The sequence below is a fragment of the Trichoderma breve genome, chromosome 2, assembly GCF_028502605.1.
Source record: "Trichoderma breve strain T069 chromosome 2, whole genome shotgun sequence".
Classification (NCBI taxonomy): Eukaryota; Fungi; Ascomycota; class Sordariomycetes; order Hypocreales; family Hypocreaceae; genus Trichoderma; species Trichoderma breve.
In genome coordinates this window covers 2,917,177-2,933,779 of record NC_079233.1, presented here as the reverse complement: position 1 = coordinate 2,933,779, position 16,603 = coordinate 2,917,177, and the positions used below count along the sequence as shown (strand labels likewise).

Genomic DNA, 16,603 nt, shown 5'->3' with positions numbered 1-16,603 from the left:
GGTTTATGAGGAGAATGGGCTGGACAAGGCCTCCTTTTTCTGTGATGAAGCCGTGCTGGTGCTGAAAAGCCCAAAGCACTAGGGAGCCTGGATTGGCAACTATTTCATGACAGAGAGTTGTTAATCATACGATCTATTTGCACGAGGAAACAACTTGACAAGCTCACCATTTTGTAAATAAAGTGATGGATGACCGCCCTTGTATGTGTAAGAAAGGAAGTCGAAGTGTGAGTCAAGTAAGAGATGTAAACATGTACTGACTAAATGCCTCCCAGGCACGGAATTACGGGGTCCGGATCCAAGAAGTCGGTATGACAGATGGGAGGCCGTTCGCGGCATTAACACTTTATATTTTTTTTCTTCACTCCCCCTGCGAGCGAGCGGAGGAAAGAAATGGGCCGGGGCGAGATCCGATTGCGCATCTCCAGCACGACGTCACATTACCTTATGTATAGACGAGAGGCCGGGGGGGATGGGCATGTTAGCGGAGCACCAACTCCGGGCCACCACTATACACGGAACAAGGGAACGTACGACGTCACCGGGAGGAACGACAAAGAAGAAGAGAGGAAAAATAATGCCAAGGATTGTAGGAAGGAAAAAAAATCACACCTTGGGATGCCTGCAGCCGTTAGATCCGACGGCACTTGGGGGGAAGGGAGGTTCCATAGTGGTCTGGACCGGGGGAATAGATGGAGACGGGGGATTCTTGGGAGCGGGAAGCGGGGGATGACGGCGACATGGGATAACGGGAGAATTTTTTGGCGATGAATAGAAGTGTAAGCGTGGGAAGGGATTTGCAAAGGCTTATATATATGTTTTTGTTTTGTATGGATTATTGGCGGGGAAGGAAGAAGAAGATCAATGCCTATCAATTCATGCGAGAGAGGCGGAGGTGAGCCACTTATACCGAGAGAGACTGGGGGCGCTGGATGTCAGCCGGGATTGAATTTGTTTGCTACACATCAATGCCTTGGCCTTGCCAGGCACGCACTAAGTAATCAGTCTATCCGGGTGCCTATTATTACTACCTTGGGGTTATCATGTGGCGAAAAAAAGCAAGGTTAGAGTGTACCTCGCGTAAGCCCTGGGAGCGAGTTGTTCATGCGGCAATCAATTTTGGATGTTGTGCCTTGATGCCGGCAGCCCTTTTCTTGTTTGATGCTACCTCGCCTGGGAGGAAGATCGATGCGGCGAGTGGGCGGGCGGCGTTTTTGTGATACAGGGGGAGGACGTTTTGATGCTGTAGCACTTACACGAGAGCGATACGAGGGTGGTTGTTTTACGTTGATGTTTTGTTTTGGTTTCCCTGTTTTTGATGTTTGACAACAAGAGGGCATGAGAGGAGGGAGTGAGTTATGATTGCAAACACGGCAAGCCAATAGTGCTTGCGCCCATTATCCTAAAGCTCTGACAAAACTCTGGCTGATGAAGGAATGGTAAGAAAAGAAAGATGACAAGGTGACTGCTTTTCGCCCTTCTGGTTTTCGGAACTTTCGAGACCCCTTGGTTTTGGGGATGCATTGAAGCTGAGTGGAAGATCTTTGCCAGATGGGGTAATTTAGGTATTCTGATTCGGAGACGATCCGGAGGGTTGGGCCAAACTCTATTCTGTTCATGTGCGGGTAAAGAAGTTGGAGCTCTTTTTAGAGCAGTTTGCATGTAGGAATCGAGAATTCATACATGCCAGTTGAGTGTGTGTTCTTGGGTCTGGAGCTGAAGGATAGTTTGATGATTAATCATTGAAGCTCTATACTCGGCCAATTAATTTCTGTTAGGAGAGCTTTGAGGGAGCTTCGAGGGAGCTTTAGAAGTTATTGATAACCAGTTCCTTGAGTCTCCTACTGTCACTGCTTTCTTCCAGTTATTTTATTATAGCTATATTCATCAAGCATCTGATATCATCATTACATATTGCTTTCAATTTGAGAGACAGGACGCTGGATAGCAAATTTTGAGTGCTGAATAGCCAGCCCATCCTCTTAGACGGGCAGCTTCAGAAGGCGTGTGCCTCTAAAGGGCCCTATAAGCTGACAGCAGTACCTCACTTTACACGTACCGTCCCCAACACAGTGATTTCACAGTATTCACACCGTGCACTTTAGCTGTCCAGTGGCAGTTTCAATTTACGCGTCTAGACGCGTTTTCCAATCAATCCAATTGAGCATCTCCCCGCGCAAGGGTTTTGGGCCTTGTTCGCCAGATCAAGTATCCCGACCTGATTTTCCGTCGAAGCGTCAAGCCGACAGCCAATCAGCTCAGATCCAATCGTCTTCCAAGTTTTCTTACACAAAAAAGAGAAGCAATGCCACACTCGCTCTCTCCCAATTCAAGCAACGCCGCTGCTGTCAAGGACGAACAACCAGACGGCGAACCAGGAATTCCCACCAACCTTGCTCCAGCAGAGACAGCCGCAGCAATGGCAGATGACGACGTCGATATTGATATGAACGAGGCAGAGGCACCGCCCGCAGGCCAAGCGGAGGAATCAAAAAAGGAGGTCAAGTTGGACGAACTATTCGCAGATGACGACTCCGACGACGAGTTTCCGAGCTCGGCGCCCGTTAAGCGTGAAGGCGTCAGCTCACCCGTACGGGCAGCTTCACCCTCGTATGTGCTCTCAGTCGACTCAACAGCTCTTCTCGAGAAGTAGCAGGCCACTGACTGCTCAATGCATAGAAATATTCCGGCTTCGGATCCAGAGGTCATGCGCAGTTTCTACCAGCGACTCTTCCCCTGGCGACAGCTTTTCCAGTGGTTGAACCACAGCCCGATGCCTACGAATGACTTTGGCAATCGCGAGTTTGCTTTTACTCTGCAAAACGACGCATATCTGCGGTACCAGTCTTTTGCAACGGCAGATCTGTAAGCCCACATCGGCCGAATCACATAACTAGGCCAGCTGTGCTCACATTATGTCTAGACTGCGGAAAGACGTCCTCCGCCTCATGCCCTCTCGTTTCGAAATCGGCCCCGTCTATTCAACAAACCCTCGAGATCGAAAGACTCTGCGCAACTCTTCTGCATTCAAGCCCTTGTCAAAGGAGCTCTGCTTCGATATCGATTTGACTGATTACGACGACATCCGAACATGCTGTGACAAGGCCACCATTTGCAACAAGTGCTGGCAATTCATGACCATGGCCATTAAGGTTGTTGATGTGGCTCTGAGAGACGACTTTGGCTTCAACCACATCATGTGGGTGTACTCCGGACGAAGAGGTGCCCACGCTTGGGTGTGCGACAAGAAGGCCAGGTCGATGGATGACCAGAAGCGCAGGGCCATAGCAAACTACCTGGAAGTAATCAAGGGTGGCTCGCAGAGTGGCAAAAAGGTCAACGTCAAGAGACCACTACACCCACACCTCAGGTGAGTGACGATTTTGCGCTTTTGGTAGATGTACAAATGGCAGCAGTGATGCTAACATGCTCTTTAGTCGGAGTCTCGACATTCTCAAGACGCACTTCCAAGAAGATGTACTGGCTGAGCAGGATCCTTGGGCAACAGATGAACAAGCTCAGAAGCTATTGCAACTTCTCCCCGATCGAACTCTAAACGACTCACTACGCCGCAAATGGGAAGCTGCTCCAGGACGATCATCAATTTCAAAATGGGCTGACATTGATGCCGTGGCCAAGACTGGTGCAAGCAAGCACTTGGATGCCAAGGCATTACTAGAAGCTAAGCAGGATATTGTACTGGAGTATACCTATCCTCGCCTTGATATCGAAGTCAGCAAGAAATTGAACCATTTGCTCAAAAGCCCCTTTGTGGTGCATCCAGGCACGGGACGGGTCTGTGTGCCCATTGATACCAAAGCTCTAGAGGACTTTGATCCTCTTGGTGTACCTACGGTACAGAGCTTGCTTGCGGAAATTGATTCTTGGAAGGGTGGAGAGGACGGTGAAGAAGATGACAAGTCCAAGGCTACTATTGCCGACTGGGAAAAGACCAGCCTCAAGCCATATGTTGAGCAGTTCAGATCATTTGTGTCGGCTCTCATCAAGGATGAAGGAATTGCAAAAGTAAAGAGAGAGCGTGAGGATGATTCAATGGATTTTTAGATATCATAATGAGATGAAGCGTCAATGGATTGTCACTAGGTTGCATATAGCGGTGGGATATATAATTTAGTGCCGCAGGTTTTGGGTATGAATCTCGGCTTGGTATTGGTCAAGGGGCTATATACAGCGATTACGTCTATGATGATGTCTCTTTAACTTGTTCAGCGTGGCCTTCATCTGCAGCATCAGCCGATACTTCAGCTGTTGAAGCATCTTGTGCTTTGGTTTCGGATGCCTCCGCCTCCTCGTCTTCATCATCCTCATCATCCTCTTCCTGCCCCCCTTCCTCAACCTCTTCACCATCACCAACATCTTCACTTCTTAATCTTCCACCCTTTCTCTTTGGGATCACGCTCAAAAACGCCTGGCCCCAGTCGCCGCACTCCAACCACTTGAGCATAATCTCAACAACATGGTTCGTCGCCAGGACTTGCCGGCTCTGCATCACCATGAATTGACCAATCGGCAGTCTTGCCGTTCGAATACCCAACTCCCGCGCACGTCTATAACAAAGGCCCTTCTCACGGTTCTTGTCGACCAGGCCACCCACAACATAGCATGTGTTTGGCTCCAAGCGCTCGAGTGTGTAAGGGGAATCAGATGACAAGTACACAATATCCTTGTTCGCCGCATCCAGAGGCGGCTCCGGACTATCAATAGGAAAAGGATCGGTTTCATCACGAGTCCATGTCGAAGGCTCGTCGAGACTGCGCTGTAGCGACTCAATCATTTCACCTCCGCTACCGTCGGCGGCGTTCATGCGCTCACGAACCTTTGCCGCGCAACTGGTGAAGTCACCGTCATGAAACCAGACGCCCTTCCAGTTCTTGTGCACACCACCAAGCACCTCATGAAAACGCTTCGCAATCCCCTTGTTAAAACCCGCGACCCAGAGATGCGAGCGGTACCTTGCCTGCCTGTTGTCGGAGTACGCTCTCGTGACCTGGCTGGACAGCGAGACGCGCTCCTTGTCCATCATGTACTCTTCAAAGTCGCAGTCGATGATGATGCCCACTGGGGTCAGGGTAGAGGGAGTCTTCTTCTTCTGCAGCTCCAGAGGGTCGACGCCCTGGGCGATGAGGGCGGCGCGCTCGGAGCGGACGCGGGATTTGCGCTCGTGGCGCTTTTCCTTGCGGCGCTTGCGGCGGTCGTCTTTGCCGGCTTCCCATTCTTCTTGCCTGCGGAGGCGCTTGAGGGCGTTTTTGGACATGGGAGCTTGTTCTTGTGGTGTCTCTGTTGGTTCTGAGGGAGGTTGTGCTGAGGCTGAGGTTGAGGCCTCAGTGGTCTCGATTGAACTCATTTCCGCGATGATGTATGTGTTGTATAGATTGAGTGATAGATTTTGTATGAGTTTATGAGAAATGAATATTCGATCCGTCGTGAAGAGTTCAATTGGAGCTGGGTTGACTTTGAGATTGAACTGCTTGTCGTGTAGATGAGATCACATCTGCTGGTGACTCTTCATGTGAAGGTGAGTCGCACAGGAGCAGTACCAGCTAGTTTTGAGGATTATGTGACTCTAGGAAGCTTCTGGATTGTATGAAGCTATTGGTATTCACAATTGATCACTTCAATGCCGCTAGAATGCCCTTGTTCGCCAATATCATGGAATTTTCACAAGCCTTACACTCTCTTTTTTCTATGGAGCAATCTTTTGCACCCCAAATCTCTTGGTGGGCTGGTGGGGCCGAAACAAGTACCTCTGTACCTACCGCCCAAAATCCGGGACAGCCCAAAATTCTTTCTTGTCCAATCACGACACCCCAATTGATGACAATGGTCATCACGTGATGCGCAGTTCTCGGCATCCCAAGGCCTCAAGCAAGGCCAAAACAGCTCCTCCTCTCTTTTCAATCCCATCACGGGCGAAGATACGCAATTCCACAATCGCCATGGCGAAGCCGTATGTGCCGCATGACGTCCTTGACGAGACGGCCAAGACTTCATTGGTCGGCCTGGGCAGCGGCTTCTTCATTGCCGCCATCCAGAATGCCCTGTCGAAGCGCAACGTCGGCGCTATGAGCGTCTTTACGCGGGGAGCTCCCATCATTGGCATTTGCGGTACGAACTGAGTCTCTGCGACGATATGGCTCCAATTGGGCTGTATCTTTGCGCAAAATACAATTATGAGAGAGAAATTTTGGCTGACGGGTGTGCTGTTTGTGGTTTCTAGCTGCCGGTCCCGGTGCCTATGCCTTCTTCTCCCGGACGATGATGAACCTGCGGGAGAAGGATGATGCTTGGGCCGCCGCCTTTGGAGGTTTCATGTGCGGCAGTGTTCTCGGACTTCCTTGTAAGGACGCCTTCTATAACTCTACATGATTTCCGGTGGTAGCGCATGCTGACTCTACCACAGTCCGACGCACACCCATCGTGCTGGCCCTTGGTGCTTTCGTTGGCACTGCCCAGGGCCTTTTCCACGTCACCGGAGGAAAGCTGGACAGCTTCTACAAGGAGGAGGATGAGTTTGAGCGCAAGGAGACTATTCGACGGACAACCCGTCTGCCCGTTGAGCAGACTGTTGCCGAACTGGGCGAGGGACGAGGTAAGCCTTGGCACTACAACATCCCTACATCAGATATTTGGTAAACTGACATCTAAACACAGGCATCCGTCCTCCTGGATATGAGGAGCGGAGACGAGAGCGCATCAAGGAGAAGTACGGCTTCGAAGTTAACCCTGTGAGCGCCACCGCTGAGGGCAGCCAATAAAATGATATCAAAAAAAATGAAAGAATTTAAAGCCAGCTGCCAGAGATTTTTGAGGTGAGTTCTGCGGCAGCTTGTACATATATCCATCGCATTCCAGTGCGGAAGAGATGCGATGCTAGATAATCGGATTTTTTTTTTGTTTTCCACGTCGCCATTGCCATTGCCATTACTGCATGTTTTTGGATCTGGGCTGCCGGTGTCATGACGACTCAACTTGACAAAAGGTACGTTTTTTATCTTTTTTCTATTTCTTTCTTCAGGAATTTTGCGTTTGTTTTCTTCTTTTCCATGATGAAATCTTTTCAGAGGCTGTTTATGATATCAGTGATTACATTAACACCATATCTACATTGTATTGTCTGATGGAATCTTTTCTACTTTTCATTGTTTCATACTGGTTGCATGTCACGAACAGTTTGCTGACATATGGAATACACAGGGTGTAGAAAGCTTTCTATCTTGTAAAATCGCGAGTCTCGTCATGCCCCTTAAATAACGGCGCTCTTTAGTGCTATTATATGCATATCCTTCCAAATGATATAGGATCTGTTTGTTTCCCAAATAAATGCAGTCAATCCCAACTCCTGGCGCTATCAAATGCGAGGCCATTACACTAAATGTCTTTGAGTAAAATGGACGTTGATTTTCGCCCCCCATCCATGTGTTTTGTTCATAGCGCCTTGACGGATTGAAAGAAGGGGTTAGCAAGCAACTTCTCGTCTGCTGCCACTAACTCCTTTAGCTTGGCCACCTGTTCCTCCTTGCTGAGCTCTCCGTTCTGCACAGCCTCTTTCCATTCAACCAGCACTTTCTTGAGCATTGCACTGCCCTGTTCGACATCCTCAGTGCTGTAGCTCACGCCAAGATCTTCATGCTTGGTAGTGAAGTCCTCGAGCTCGTCTGCCTTGCGCTTGGCCATGCGGACGACCTTGTCAGGGAAGCGCACAAGTTCGGCGACGTGGATACCGAAACTCTGATCGCAGATGCCAGGCTCAACCTTGTACAGCAACGTAACCTCTCGTTTGGCGTTGATATCACCATTGGTGCCGCTAATGTGCGCTGTGACGTGCATGTTCTTGACTTGAGGGTACTGGTCGGCTAGGGCAGTGAGCTCGTGGAAGTGGGTTGCAAACATGGCAAAGCAACCAATCTCCTTGACAATATGCTCGGAGATGGCCCAGGCAAGACCGAAGCCGTCGTAGGTCGAAGTACCGCGACCGAGCTCGTCAATGATGATGAGGGACTCGGCTGTGGCTGACTTGAGGATATTGGCCGTCTCAAGCATCTCGGCCATGAAAGTTGAGACTCCCTTGAGTTGAGAATCGGAGGCACCAACACGGGCGAGGATGGAATCGAAAATGGTGAGCTCGGCCTCTGAACAGGGCACAAAAGAGCCAACTTGAGCCATGAGGGCAATGACACCGGCTTGACGGATGTAAGTAGATTTACCACCCATGTTGGGTCCGGTGATGATGAGGAACGACGACTTGTCACGGGTAAGATCCACGTCGTTGGTGATGAACTGGACATCGTCCTGGAGTTCCATGCAAGGGTGACGAGCACCAGTGAGCTTTGTCTGACCTTCGCCTCTGGTGTGCATCTTGGGTCGGACGTAAGCCTCAGGAGCGTGCACAGCGGCGTGAGAGAGCGAGACAATGACATCCAGATGGGCCAGCACACCAGCAAGACGCTCCAAGACGGGGCAATACGAGGACGCTACCTGGACGACCTCGTTTACCAAGCTGCTCTGGGTGCGGTTGTAGTTTGCTGACAGCTGGTCATGCTCACGACGATAGGCCTGCAGCTGCTTTGTTGTAAAGTAGACGCCGTTCTTCTGGGTGGAGCACTCCTGATACTTTGATTTGCCACGGATGCAGCCAGCTTCTTGTCTCGTCAGGCGCATGCACACGCCGTGGACCTTGTGGTTTGCCTCGAGGAAAATCTTCTTGTCGGCTTCTTGGTCCAGGTCGCGTGCGGCGCTGTGGAATTCCTGTCTGATGTCACGGTCGAGCTGATCGAGCTTCTTGCGGATAATACGCAGGCTCTGGTCATACTCTGGCTTGATAATGTATTCGTGCCGATCTAGGGCATCCAGGTCGACTGTTTGCTCAACCATCTCCTGCAGCTTGCCGAGACTATCGGACAGCTCTCGGAGTTTGTTAGTGTATGCATCGTCAAGAGGATCCTTGTAAGCCTCGTCCATGATTCCTTCCAAGGTGCCAATGAAGCCTGGGAGACGGATGACAACTTGATAAGCGCGGACGACATCCTCTAGATTGGCCTTGCCGCGCTGGAACTTCTTCGATAAGCGGTACAGGTCGGGTACAGAGCGCAGGTGCTCTTCCTGCATGGTTTGGCGAAGTTCAGTGTCGGTATAGAACGCCTCTACGAGCTGCTGTCGCCTTTCAATTTCATCCTTGCTCATCAACGGCTGCTTCAGCCACTGCGCCAAAAGGCGGCTGCCTACAGGGGTCTTGCAGTGGTTGAGCACACCGTAGATGCTCATAGTCTTTGAGCCGTCTCGTGGGCCGGGCATGAGATTGAGGGCCTTGAGGGCTGCTGCATCGAGCTTCATATACTGTGCCAAATCGTGCTGGTAGAGCTGATACTGGCCAAAGTTTGAGACATCTTGTAGGGCGCCAATGTATTTAATCAGACATGCTGCAGAACCCATGGCCAGCTTAAGGTCTGTCTGTGGTAGCATGGCAACTGATTTTTCGTCTTTCAAGAGGCGGGCCAGATCTTGTTCGATGTCTTTGATGGCAAAATCACCAGCTGGCCGCTCCGCTAGAGCGACACCGCAGTTGTTGATGATTTGCCGTATCTTTGCCAGTTCGGGGTCTTTCTCCTTCTCTCTATCGCCTTTCTCGTATTGGATGAGACACTCTCGGACACCAAGCTGAATAAGAAGAGCCTCAAAGTTGGAGTAGAGATCATTATCGAGGAATTCGCTGACGCCGAGCTCTCGCACACTGGCGTCAGCAAAGCAGACACCGACGCCACGCGCCTCGGAAGCCTTTGCGGATATCTTGACAGCCATAATCATGGGCGCCGAATCAATCTGGCCACCTAGCTCGTCTTCGACATCTTGAAGGTTTCCGGGGGACGCCTGCTTGATGCATTTCCAGTTCATCCGACCGCTGGAGCTCTGCCAGATCTCGATTCTCTTGCCCAGCTTGAAGAGCGCCTCACGGAGGAACTGCCGGAAGACGGTCGTGGTTAATGTGACGGAGGGGAGGCCCGTGTGGTCATTCTTGCCAAGTTGTCGGACAACAGACGTTGTTTTGTAGACCTGGATTGGCAACGTTAGAGGTAAATTGATCAAAAAGAAGAGCAACGGGAGAGTGGGTGTCGTACAGTTTTGGCAATGAACATGGCATCGTTGCCATGGGCGGTGTACCAATCGCCTCGGTCGAATATCCGCACGGCATCTTCACCGAGATCTGGGAGAGACTTGAAGAAGCGGATGAAGCCGCCCTCGTCGTCGACCTGGAGTTTCCAATGTCAGATTCGGCACTTCACGGTCTGTAGTAATTGCTAGAGGGGTCTAAGACGTACCTTCAATTCGGGTCTTGAAGCCATGATTGGGGACTATTAATGCGTGATGAATATTCCCAAACGATTCCTCGAAACCTCCAAATCTCTTTTCCTGTCTGAAACGAAGAGAATGAAGCATGGAGATGCAGCTGGTCGAAAAGACGTGGCTTGCAGAATCCCCTGTCGAGCCACCGGCGCGTGTCTTGGAGGGGAGACGCGTTTGTACTGCAATCAATTAAAAAGTGGTGACGCGAAAGGCGGGATTAGGTAATCGCACCAACTGCAGTAAAAGAGTGGGCGATTCTAGCTGTTGCTTTTGAACATGAATGATGAGCTTCTTTGTCACCACTATGATGCACAAGTATATAAATATCTAAATACTGCACTTGAACGCCTCTGTAAAAGTGCAAGGCAAAAAGAGATAATTTAATTAATTCATTAATCTCCTAGTTCAAGCATGGATAATCCCGTGGCGGCAAATGTGCTCGGCACAGCTGGAGCTGTAAGTCGCTCTCACTCTCCAACTTACATGTCGTGAAATAAACATCTTAAAACAATTGGCTGACACTAGTTATTCTCAGGTGTGCTGGTCTGTACAGGTATGCGTTCCAAATCTATATGCTATATGTAAATGGCATCACTGACGAAGACGTAGCTTATCCCCCAAATCATCATCAACTATCGTCGCCACAACACCATTGGCCTGCAGCCCTCAATGATGATGCTGTGGGCTTGTGCAGGTGTTCCGCTGGGAGTTTACAACATCACCAAGAACTTCAATATAGCTCTGCGCATCCAGCCCCAGATCCTAACGCTCTTGAGTCTGGTCACTTGGGCTCAATGTCGATATTACGATAAGGTGAGTACATACATGATCATTTCCCTGTTGCTGTCCAACCAGAATCACCAATGTCTGACTTAAATCTTGATTAGAAATGGCCTATCTCTCGCTGTCTTCTCGTAGCCATTCCCATCGCTCTCCTGATGGCTGGTATTCAGATTGGCCTCATCTTCGCCTTGCGAGCCGCTCACTCTAAGCATCTCACTTGGCCGGATACTTTAATGGCAGTTCTCTCTGCGGCCTTCCTCGCTGCTGGTGTCCTCAGACACTATTGGGATATATACGTCCATCGATCAGTGCGCGGAATCTCATTCATCTTTGTGGGCATCGATGCCGCCGGCGATCTCTTCTCGCTCATCTCGGTCTTCTTCCAACCAACCCTGGACATTCTCGGTATGGTGATATATGGGACTGAGCTGGTCCTCTGGATAGGTGTGTTCGCCTGTGGCGGATACTTCAACTTGTTGCCCTGGGTAAAACAGAATTTGAAGACGCCTGATGGATCTCCCGGTGCCTCTGAGATGTCTGCAGATCCTACCACTCAACCATCCCACGATATCTCTCTTCGAAACATGCCATCATCCACATCCGTTTTTAGAACGCCCTCAAGCGAATTCACTGTTGCGAGAGCCCGAGCCGGATTTCACGATACTGATGATGAAGCTGGCGCAATATCACAAAGATGAATTGGGTCTTATCAGCATCAATAATACCATTTCGCTATAATACTTCGATCTACCTCGGCGCCACAATTTCCCTTGCTTCTATCTGTATTAATATCTTGCCGCGTCTTCAAGGATCATAGATGCTCCCTTTTCCGCAATGGCATACACAGTCGCCTGTATGTGCGCACTAATATGAAGCGGCATGATGCTCGCATCTACAACTCGCAGGCCCTTGACTCCATATACCTTGAGCCTCTCATCCACGACTCCTCCCTCAATACCTGCGCGACCGCCCATGGCGCATGTACCAATAGGATGATATGCTACAGCGGTGCTGTCAAGGATCCACGTCTTGACATCCTCGTCGTCTGTGAATAAGCTGGCAGGGGGGTATGCTAGCTTTCTCACAATCTTATTGAAAGAGGGCGCCAACAATATGTTACGACCGAAACGGGTCGATTCCAGCATGATATCGAGATCTATCTCTCCATGGGGGCCGTCGTAATGCCTGGGATCAATCACAGGATCATCTTTCTCAGAGGGTGTTGGCTGAATGTGGATTGAACCGACAGAGAAGGGATACTGGAGAATCTGGAACAACGTGCCAAACTTCTTGCCAGTCTCTGCCAAGGGCGCAGCACCGAGAGCAAAGATGAATTCCATCTGGCCAATCTTATCAATATCCCTCAGACGCTGTTCCATGAGAGCTTTCTTTTCTGAGGAAAATCCAGTTAGATCTTTGGCCTGAGAATATAATCTCTCCAAAGTATCTTGTGGAACGAAAGTGGCAAGAGGCACAAAGCTGTAAGAGGAGGAAATGCGGGCGAGAGGGCCAGTTTGGTCCCGATCGTACTGTGCTCGAGCTGCTGCCGCGCGATCAGCATCAAAGAAGAGATCATCTCTATTCTCAAGCTCTGGGTCAATCTCCACGACCATATGGATCGCTGTTTTACCCCGTTAGCTAAAGGCTGGCTTAAACTGCGATTCTTATTACCAAAGTAGGCACATACCTTTGTGCTCTTGTAGGTTTTCTCCTACCATGGGACTATCCACTTTGACTTCAATGCCAGCTCGAGCCAAAACCTCAGGGTTGCCTATGCCTGATAGCTCTAGTATCTGCGGTGACTTGATGCTTCCAGCGGACAAGATGACTTCTCGAGATGCTGAGACGACATGCTCTTGGCCTTTATAAATGAAACGAACTCCAGAGGCTCTATATGCATTATCAATCTTGTCAAGGACAACATCTTGAACGATGGCTTCAGTCAAGATGTGAAGATTAGAACCAGCCAAGGCACAATAGTTGGTCGCAAAGGATCGAGTCATTGTGCGAGGGTCAATGTTGTTGACATTTGTCCAGGCCCCAACATTCGATCCCGCAAAATGAGCCGAATTTGTTGGCACACCTACCGAGTTGAGTGCCTTGAAATATAGCTGATTAGATGGTTGATATTCTTTGGCATAAGAGATATGAATCGGTCCTGAATCCCCGAAGGCCTCCAGGTCATATCGGAGATCCTCTTTATCCCGAACAGAATCGCTGGGTGGATGAAATGTTTCCGACTTTTTGAAATAGGGGCTATGGGGCGAGATCAGAGGGAACTTCACATCATCACTACTACTGAATTTCAACAGCACTTACAGCAACTTATCCCATCCCCATCCGGGATTGCCCAGCGCCTCCCATGCATCATAGTCCTCCCTGGCACCTCTCATCCATGTCATGAAGTTGATGGCACTGGATCCACCGAGGGCTTTCCCTCGCGGCCAATTGACCGTCCTTCCCCCAAGACGAGCTTGCGGTGTTGTTTTAAACTTCCAGTCGAGTTCAGTGCCCAGCGATCTCGCAAGATAGCCTGGGATTTCGACATCATCACGCCCGTTTGCTGTTCCTCCAGCTTCAAGGACTCCAACGGTGAAGTTCCCATCTTGGGCCAGACGAGATGCAACAGCTAGGCCAGCAGTTCCACCGCCGATGACGAGGAAGTCAAAGGACTGATGGATGAAGTCGTCAATGGAGACAACCTGCATGTTGCTATTGGCTTTTATTATGAATGGTTTATAGGAGAATGATTGCTGATTGTATACAGTTCTTCTTGCTTCAACTTCTACACGTCTTATATAGATATCGTGAACTATTAGTGCTGACCTGATTAAGTGTCAAACAATGAGGAATCATGCTTCATTGCAAGACTCCATGGAGGACGGAGTTAAATGAGACAAAATATTTCCTCGAGCGAGCATGGAACTGGCTAGTGATTTAGAGTTCTGAGACGTTTCCCAACTTTCGTATCAGACCTAATACCTAATGAGGAATTACAAGCTCGGAGTTCAGGTGCTAATGAAGCCGAGGTCTTACGTTGAATCTTAGAGGCTTCAACTTTAAACTCTGGCTAGCGGCGAGCTCGTCGTCGACTTGTCAGCAGCCGTTGATAGCACCCTTAGTAAGATAATGTGAGCTGGCAATGCATAATGACAAAGAGAGACAAGTTGATATCTGTTCTGTGACTATTCTTCTGCCTGGATGTCTCAGCCATAATGTTGGTTTCATTGAGATGGCTTCATCCCTCCGATCGAGACATTCCAGCCCGTGCACGAGCATCGCCTTCAGACACAATCATGACATCATGGACCGACGCCTCAACAAACTCACTCCTCTTGAATGTTTCATTTATACCAAAACATCAACATGAATTAAAGAATCTACTCAATTAATTGTTCATGCAATCAATAAATCCATCATAATGGCGAAACCGCGCGTGATATACTGGTTCAGAACAGACCTCCGTCTGCACGACTCGCCCGCCCTACAAGCAGCACTGGATCTCGAGCCAGAGGTTTTTTGGCCAATCTTTACATGGGATCCTCACTATGTATACAAGGCTAGAGGAGGAGTGAACCGGTGGCAGTTTCTGTATGACTTCTTGGTTGACTCATTTTGCTGAATTGCGAGATCACCGAAGCGACTAACATTGCATATCAGATTGGACTGCCAGAATGACCTCTCCCAATCCATCACGAAGCTAAACAAAAACTCCAAGTTATTCGTCCTCCGAGAAGGACCGCAAACACTCTTCCCAAAACTATTCAAAGCCTGGAAACCAACCCATCTCGTCTTCGAAAAGGACACAGATGCATACGCCCGTTCCCGAGACGAGGCCGTCGCCAAAGCAGCCACAGCAGCAGGAATCCAAGTCATCATCCAGCCAGGCCGAACTCTCTGGGATAGCGACGACATCGTCAAGCATCATGGCGGAAAACCCACAATGTCGATAACCCAGCTGCAGGCCGCAGGCAAAAAGATTGGGCCTGTTGCGAAGCCGATTCCGGCGCCTGAGAGTTTACCTGATCCGGGGGACATGCCCGTAGATTTTGAGAGGGATGTTCCTGAGGGGAAACCTGATTTCAACGCGGATTATAGATCTGAAGAAGATACGGGGTATAACCACATTGCTGGCCCAAATGGTGATTTTGCCATTGAGACTCTGGAAGAGCTCGGCTTCTCCCCAGCAACAACTCCCCATCGAGGCGGCGAGACGCGTGCCCTTAAGATTCTCGACGACCTCCTCAAAGATAAAAAGTACACGGCAACTTTCCAGAAACCAAAGACAAGTCCAGCCCAGTTCGACCCTCAGTCGACAACCCTTCTCTCGCCATTCTTCCACTTCGGCGCCCTCTCCGTACGCCTCTTCTACTGGCGCGTCCACGAAATCGTCGAATCTTACGGCAAAGCAGCCTCATCTCCCCCCGAGAGCCTCATCGGTCAAGTCCTCTTCCGCGACATGTACTTTGCCGCCCACGCCGCCCTCGGCGCATCATTCGGACAAACCGCAACGAACCCTTACTGCCGCTTCATCCCCTGGCATCTCCCCTCCAAGCGCGATCCAGAAACAGGCCTCATCACAGGCGACCACCACATCGACGACCAGCAAGCAGAAACCTGGTTCCAGCGCTGGAAGGCCGGCGTCACCGGCTTCCCCTGGATCGACGCCCTCATGCGCCAGCTCCGCCACGATGGCTGGATCCATCACCTCGGCCGCCACAGCGTCGCCTGCTTCCTCACCCGCGGCGGCTGCTACGTCGACTGGGAGCGCGGCGCAGAGGTCTTCGAGGAGTGGCTCATCGATCATGAGCCCGCGTGCAACATCGGAAACTGGCAGTGGCTCTCCTGCACCGCCTTCTTCACTCAGTACTTCCGCTGCTACAGCCCTGTCTCCTTTGGCCAGAAGTGGGATAAGAGCGGCGAATTGATTCGGCGATGGGTGCCTGAGCTCAGCCGCGTGAAAGAAAAGTATATCTACGAGCCGTGGAAGATGCCGTTGCCGGACCAGAAGGAGGCCGGCGTCAGGGTTACTGGTGATGGGCTCTCGGAGCACGAAGAAGGGACGTACCCGAAGCCCATGTTTGATTTCAATGAGCGGCGAAACATCTGCATGGCTGCCATGAAGAATGCATATGCGGTGGGATTATACGGCAACGACGATAAGGTTCTGGATGGTAGCTGGAGAACGCTGTTTCCATCCCCTGATGAGGCCGAGGTTATGGGAGAGTATGAGAGTGACTACGGGGAGAATGCAGATAATAACGAAGATGAGCATGAAAAGGATGGATTAGATGGCGAAACTGCCAACAACAAGCGTGGTGCAGAAAGGAACGGCACGGACCCCAAGTCAAAGAAGCGGAAGACGGAGGCGTAACCCAGCCGATGAAGAGATTAAGGGGTTTCAAAGAGATTGATTAGTGATATAAAATTGATGGCAGTTCCATGTCAGGGCATTTCCCTT

General features: G+C 50.2%; 7 protein-coding genes across 7 annotated transcripts; 4 read left to right on the top strand and 3 right to left on the bottom strand.

Moving 5' to 3' along the window:
• Positions 1 to 2,305: 2,305 nt before the first annotated feature.
• T069G_03115 (DNA primase small subunit domain-containing protein) lies at positions 2,306 to 4,065 on the top strand (the record flags this gene model as incomplete). The annotated part of the gene is made up of 4 exons (XM_056170325.1): positions 2,306 to 2,610; positions 2,680 to 2,865; positions 2,924 to 3,370; positions 3,438 to 4,065. 4 exons carry the CDS (start codon positions 2,306 to 2,308, stop codon positions 4,063 to 4,065), a joined length of 1,566 nt encoding a protein of 521 aa, XP_056031217.1.
• Positions 4,066 to 4,201: 136 nt separating this feature from the next.
• T069G_03114 (tRNA (Guanine-1)-methyltransferase domain-containing protein) lies at positions 4,202 to 5,365 on the bottom strand (the record flags this gene model as incomplete). Its single annotated transcript, XM_056170324.1, has 1 exon — positions 4,202 to 5,365. The coding sequence occupies one exon, from the start codon at positions 5,363 to 5,365 to the stop codon at positions 4,202 to 4,204; it is 1,164 nt and encodes a 387-aa protein (XP_056031216.1).
• Positions 5,366 to 5,957: 592 nt separating this feature from the next.
• T069G_03113 (tim17/Tim22/Tim23/Pmp24 family domain-containing protein) lies at positions 5,958 to 6,776 on the top strand (the record flags this gene model as incomplete). The annotated part of the gene is made up of 4 exons (XM_056170323.1): positions 5,958 to 6,126; positions 6,239 to 6,358; positions 6,422 to 6,610; positions 6,673 to 6,776. 4 exons carry the CDS (start codon positions 5,958 to 5,960, stop codon positions 6,774 to 6,776), a joined length of 582 nt encoding a protein of 193 aa, XP_056031215.1.
• Positions 6,777 to 7,446: 670 nt separating this feature from the next.
• On the bottom strand, positions 7,447 to 10,358 carry T069G_03112 (mutS domain V domain-containing protein; the record flags this gene model as incomplete). Its single annotated transcript, XM_056170322.1, has 3 exons — positions 7,447 to 10,068; positions 10,134 to 10,265; positions 10,335 to 10,358. The coding sequence occupies 3 exons, from the start codon at positions 10,356 to 10,358 to the stop codon at positions 7,447 to 7,449; spliced, it is 2,778 nt and encodes a 925-aa protein (XP_056031214.1).
• A 412-nt stretch (positions 10,359 to 10,770) lies between these two features.
• On the top strand, positions 10,771 to 11,840 carry T069G_03111 (PQ loop repeat domain-containing protein; the record flags this gene model as incomplete). The annotated part of the gene is made up of 4 exons (XM_056170321.1): positions 10,771 to 10,815; positions 10,895 to 10,912; positions 10,969 to 11,172; positions 11,247 to 11,840. The coding sequence occupies 4 exons, from the start codon at positions 10,771 to 10,773 to the stop codon at positions 11,838 to 11,840; spliced, it is 861 nt and encodes a 286-aa protein (XP_056031213.1).
• Positions 11,841 to 11,927: 87 nt separating this feature from the next.
• Positions 11,928 to 13,850, bottom strand: T069G_03110 (GMC oxidoreductase domain-containing protein; the record flags this gene model as incomplete). The annotated part of the gene is made up of 3 exons (XM_056170320.1): positions 11,928 to 12,763; positions 12,830 to 13,398; positions 13,462 to 13,850. 3 exons carry the CDS (start codon positions 13,848 to 13,850, stop codon positions 11,928 to 11,930), a joined length of 1,794 nt encoding a protein of 597 aa, XP_056031212.1.
• A 713-nt stretch (positions 13,851 to 14,563) lies between these two features.
• Positions 14,564 to 16,516, top strand: T069G_03109 (FAD binding domain of DNA photolyase domain-containing protein; the record flags this gene model as incomplete). Its single annotated transcript, XM_056170319.1, has 2 exons — positions 14,564 to 14,733; positions 14,803 to 16,516. The coding sequence occupies 2 exons, from the start codon at positions 14,564 to 14,566 to the stop codon at positions 16,514 to 16,516; spliced, it is 1,884 nt and encodes a 627-aa protein (XP_056031211.1).
• Positions 16,517 to 16,603: the final 87 nt, after the last annotated feature.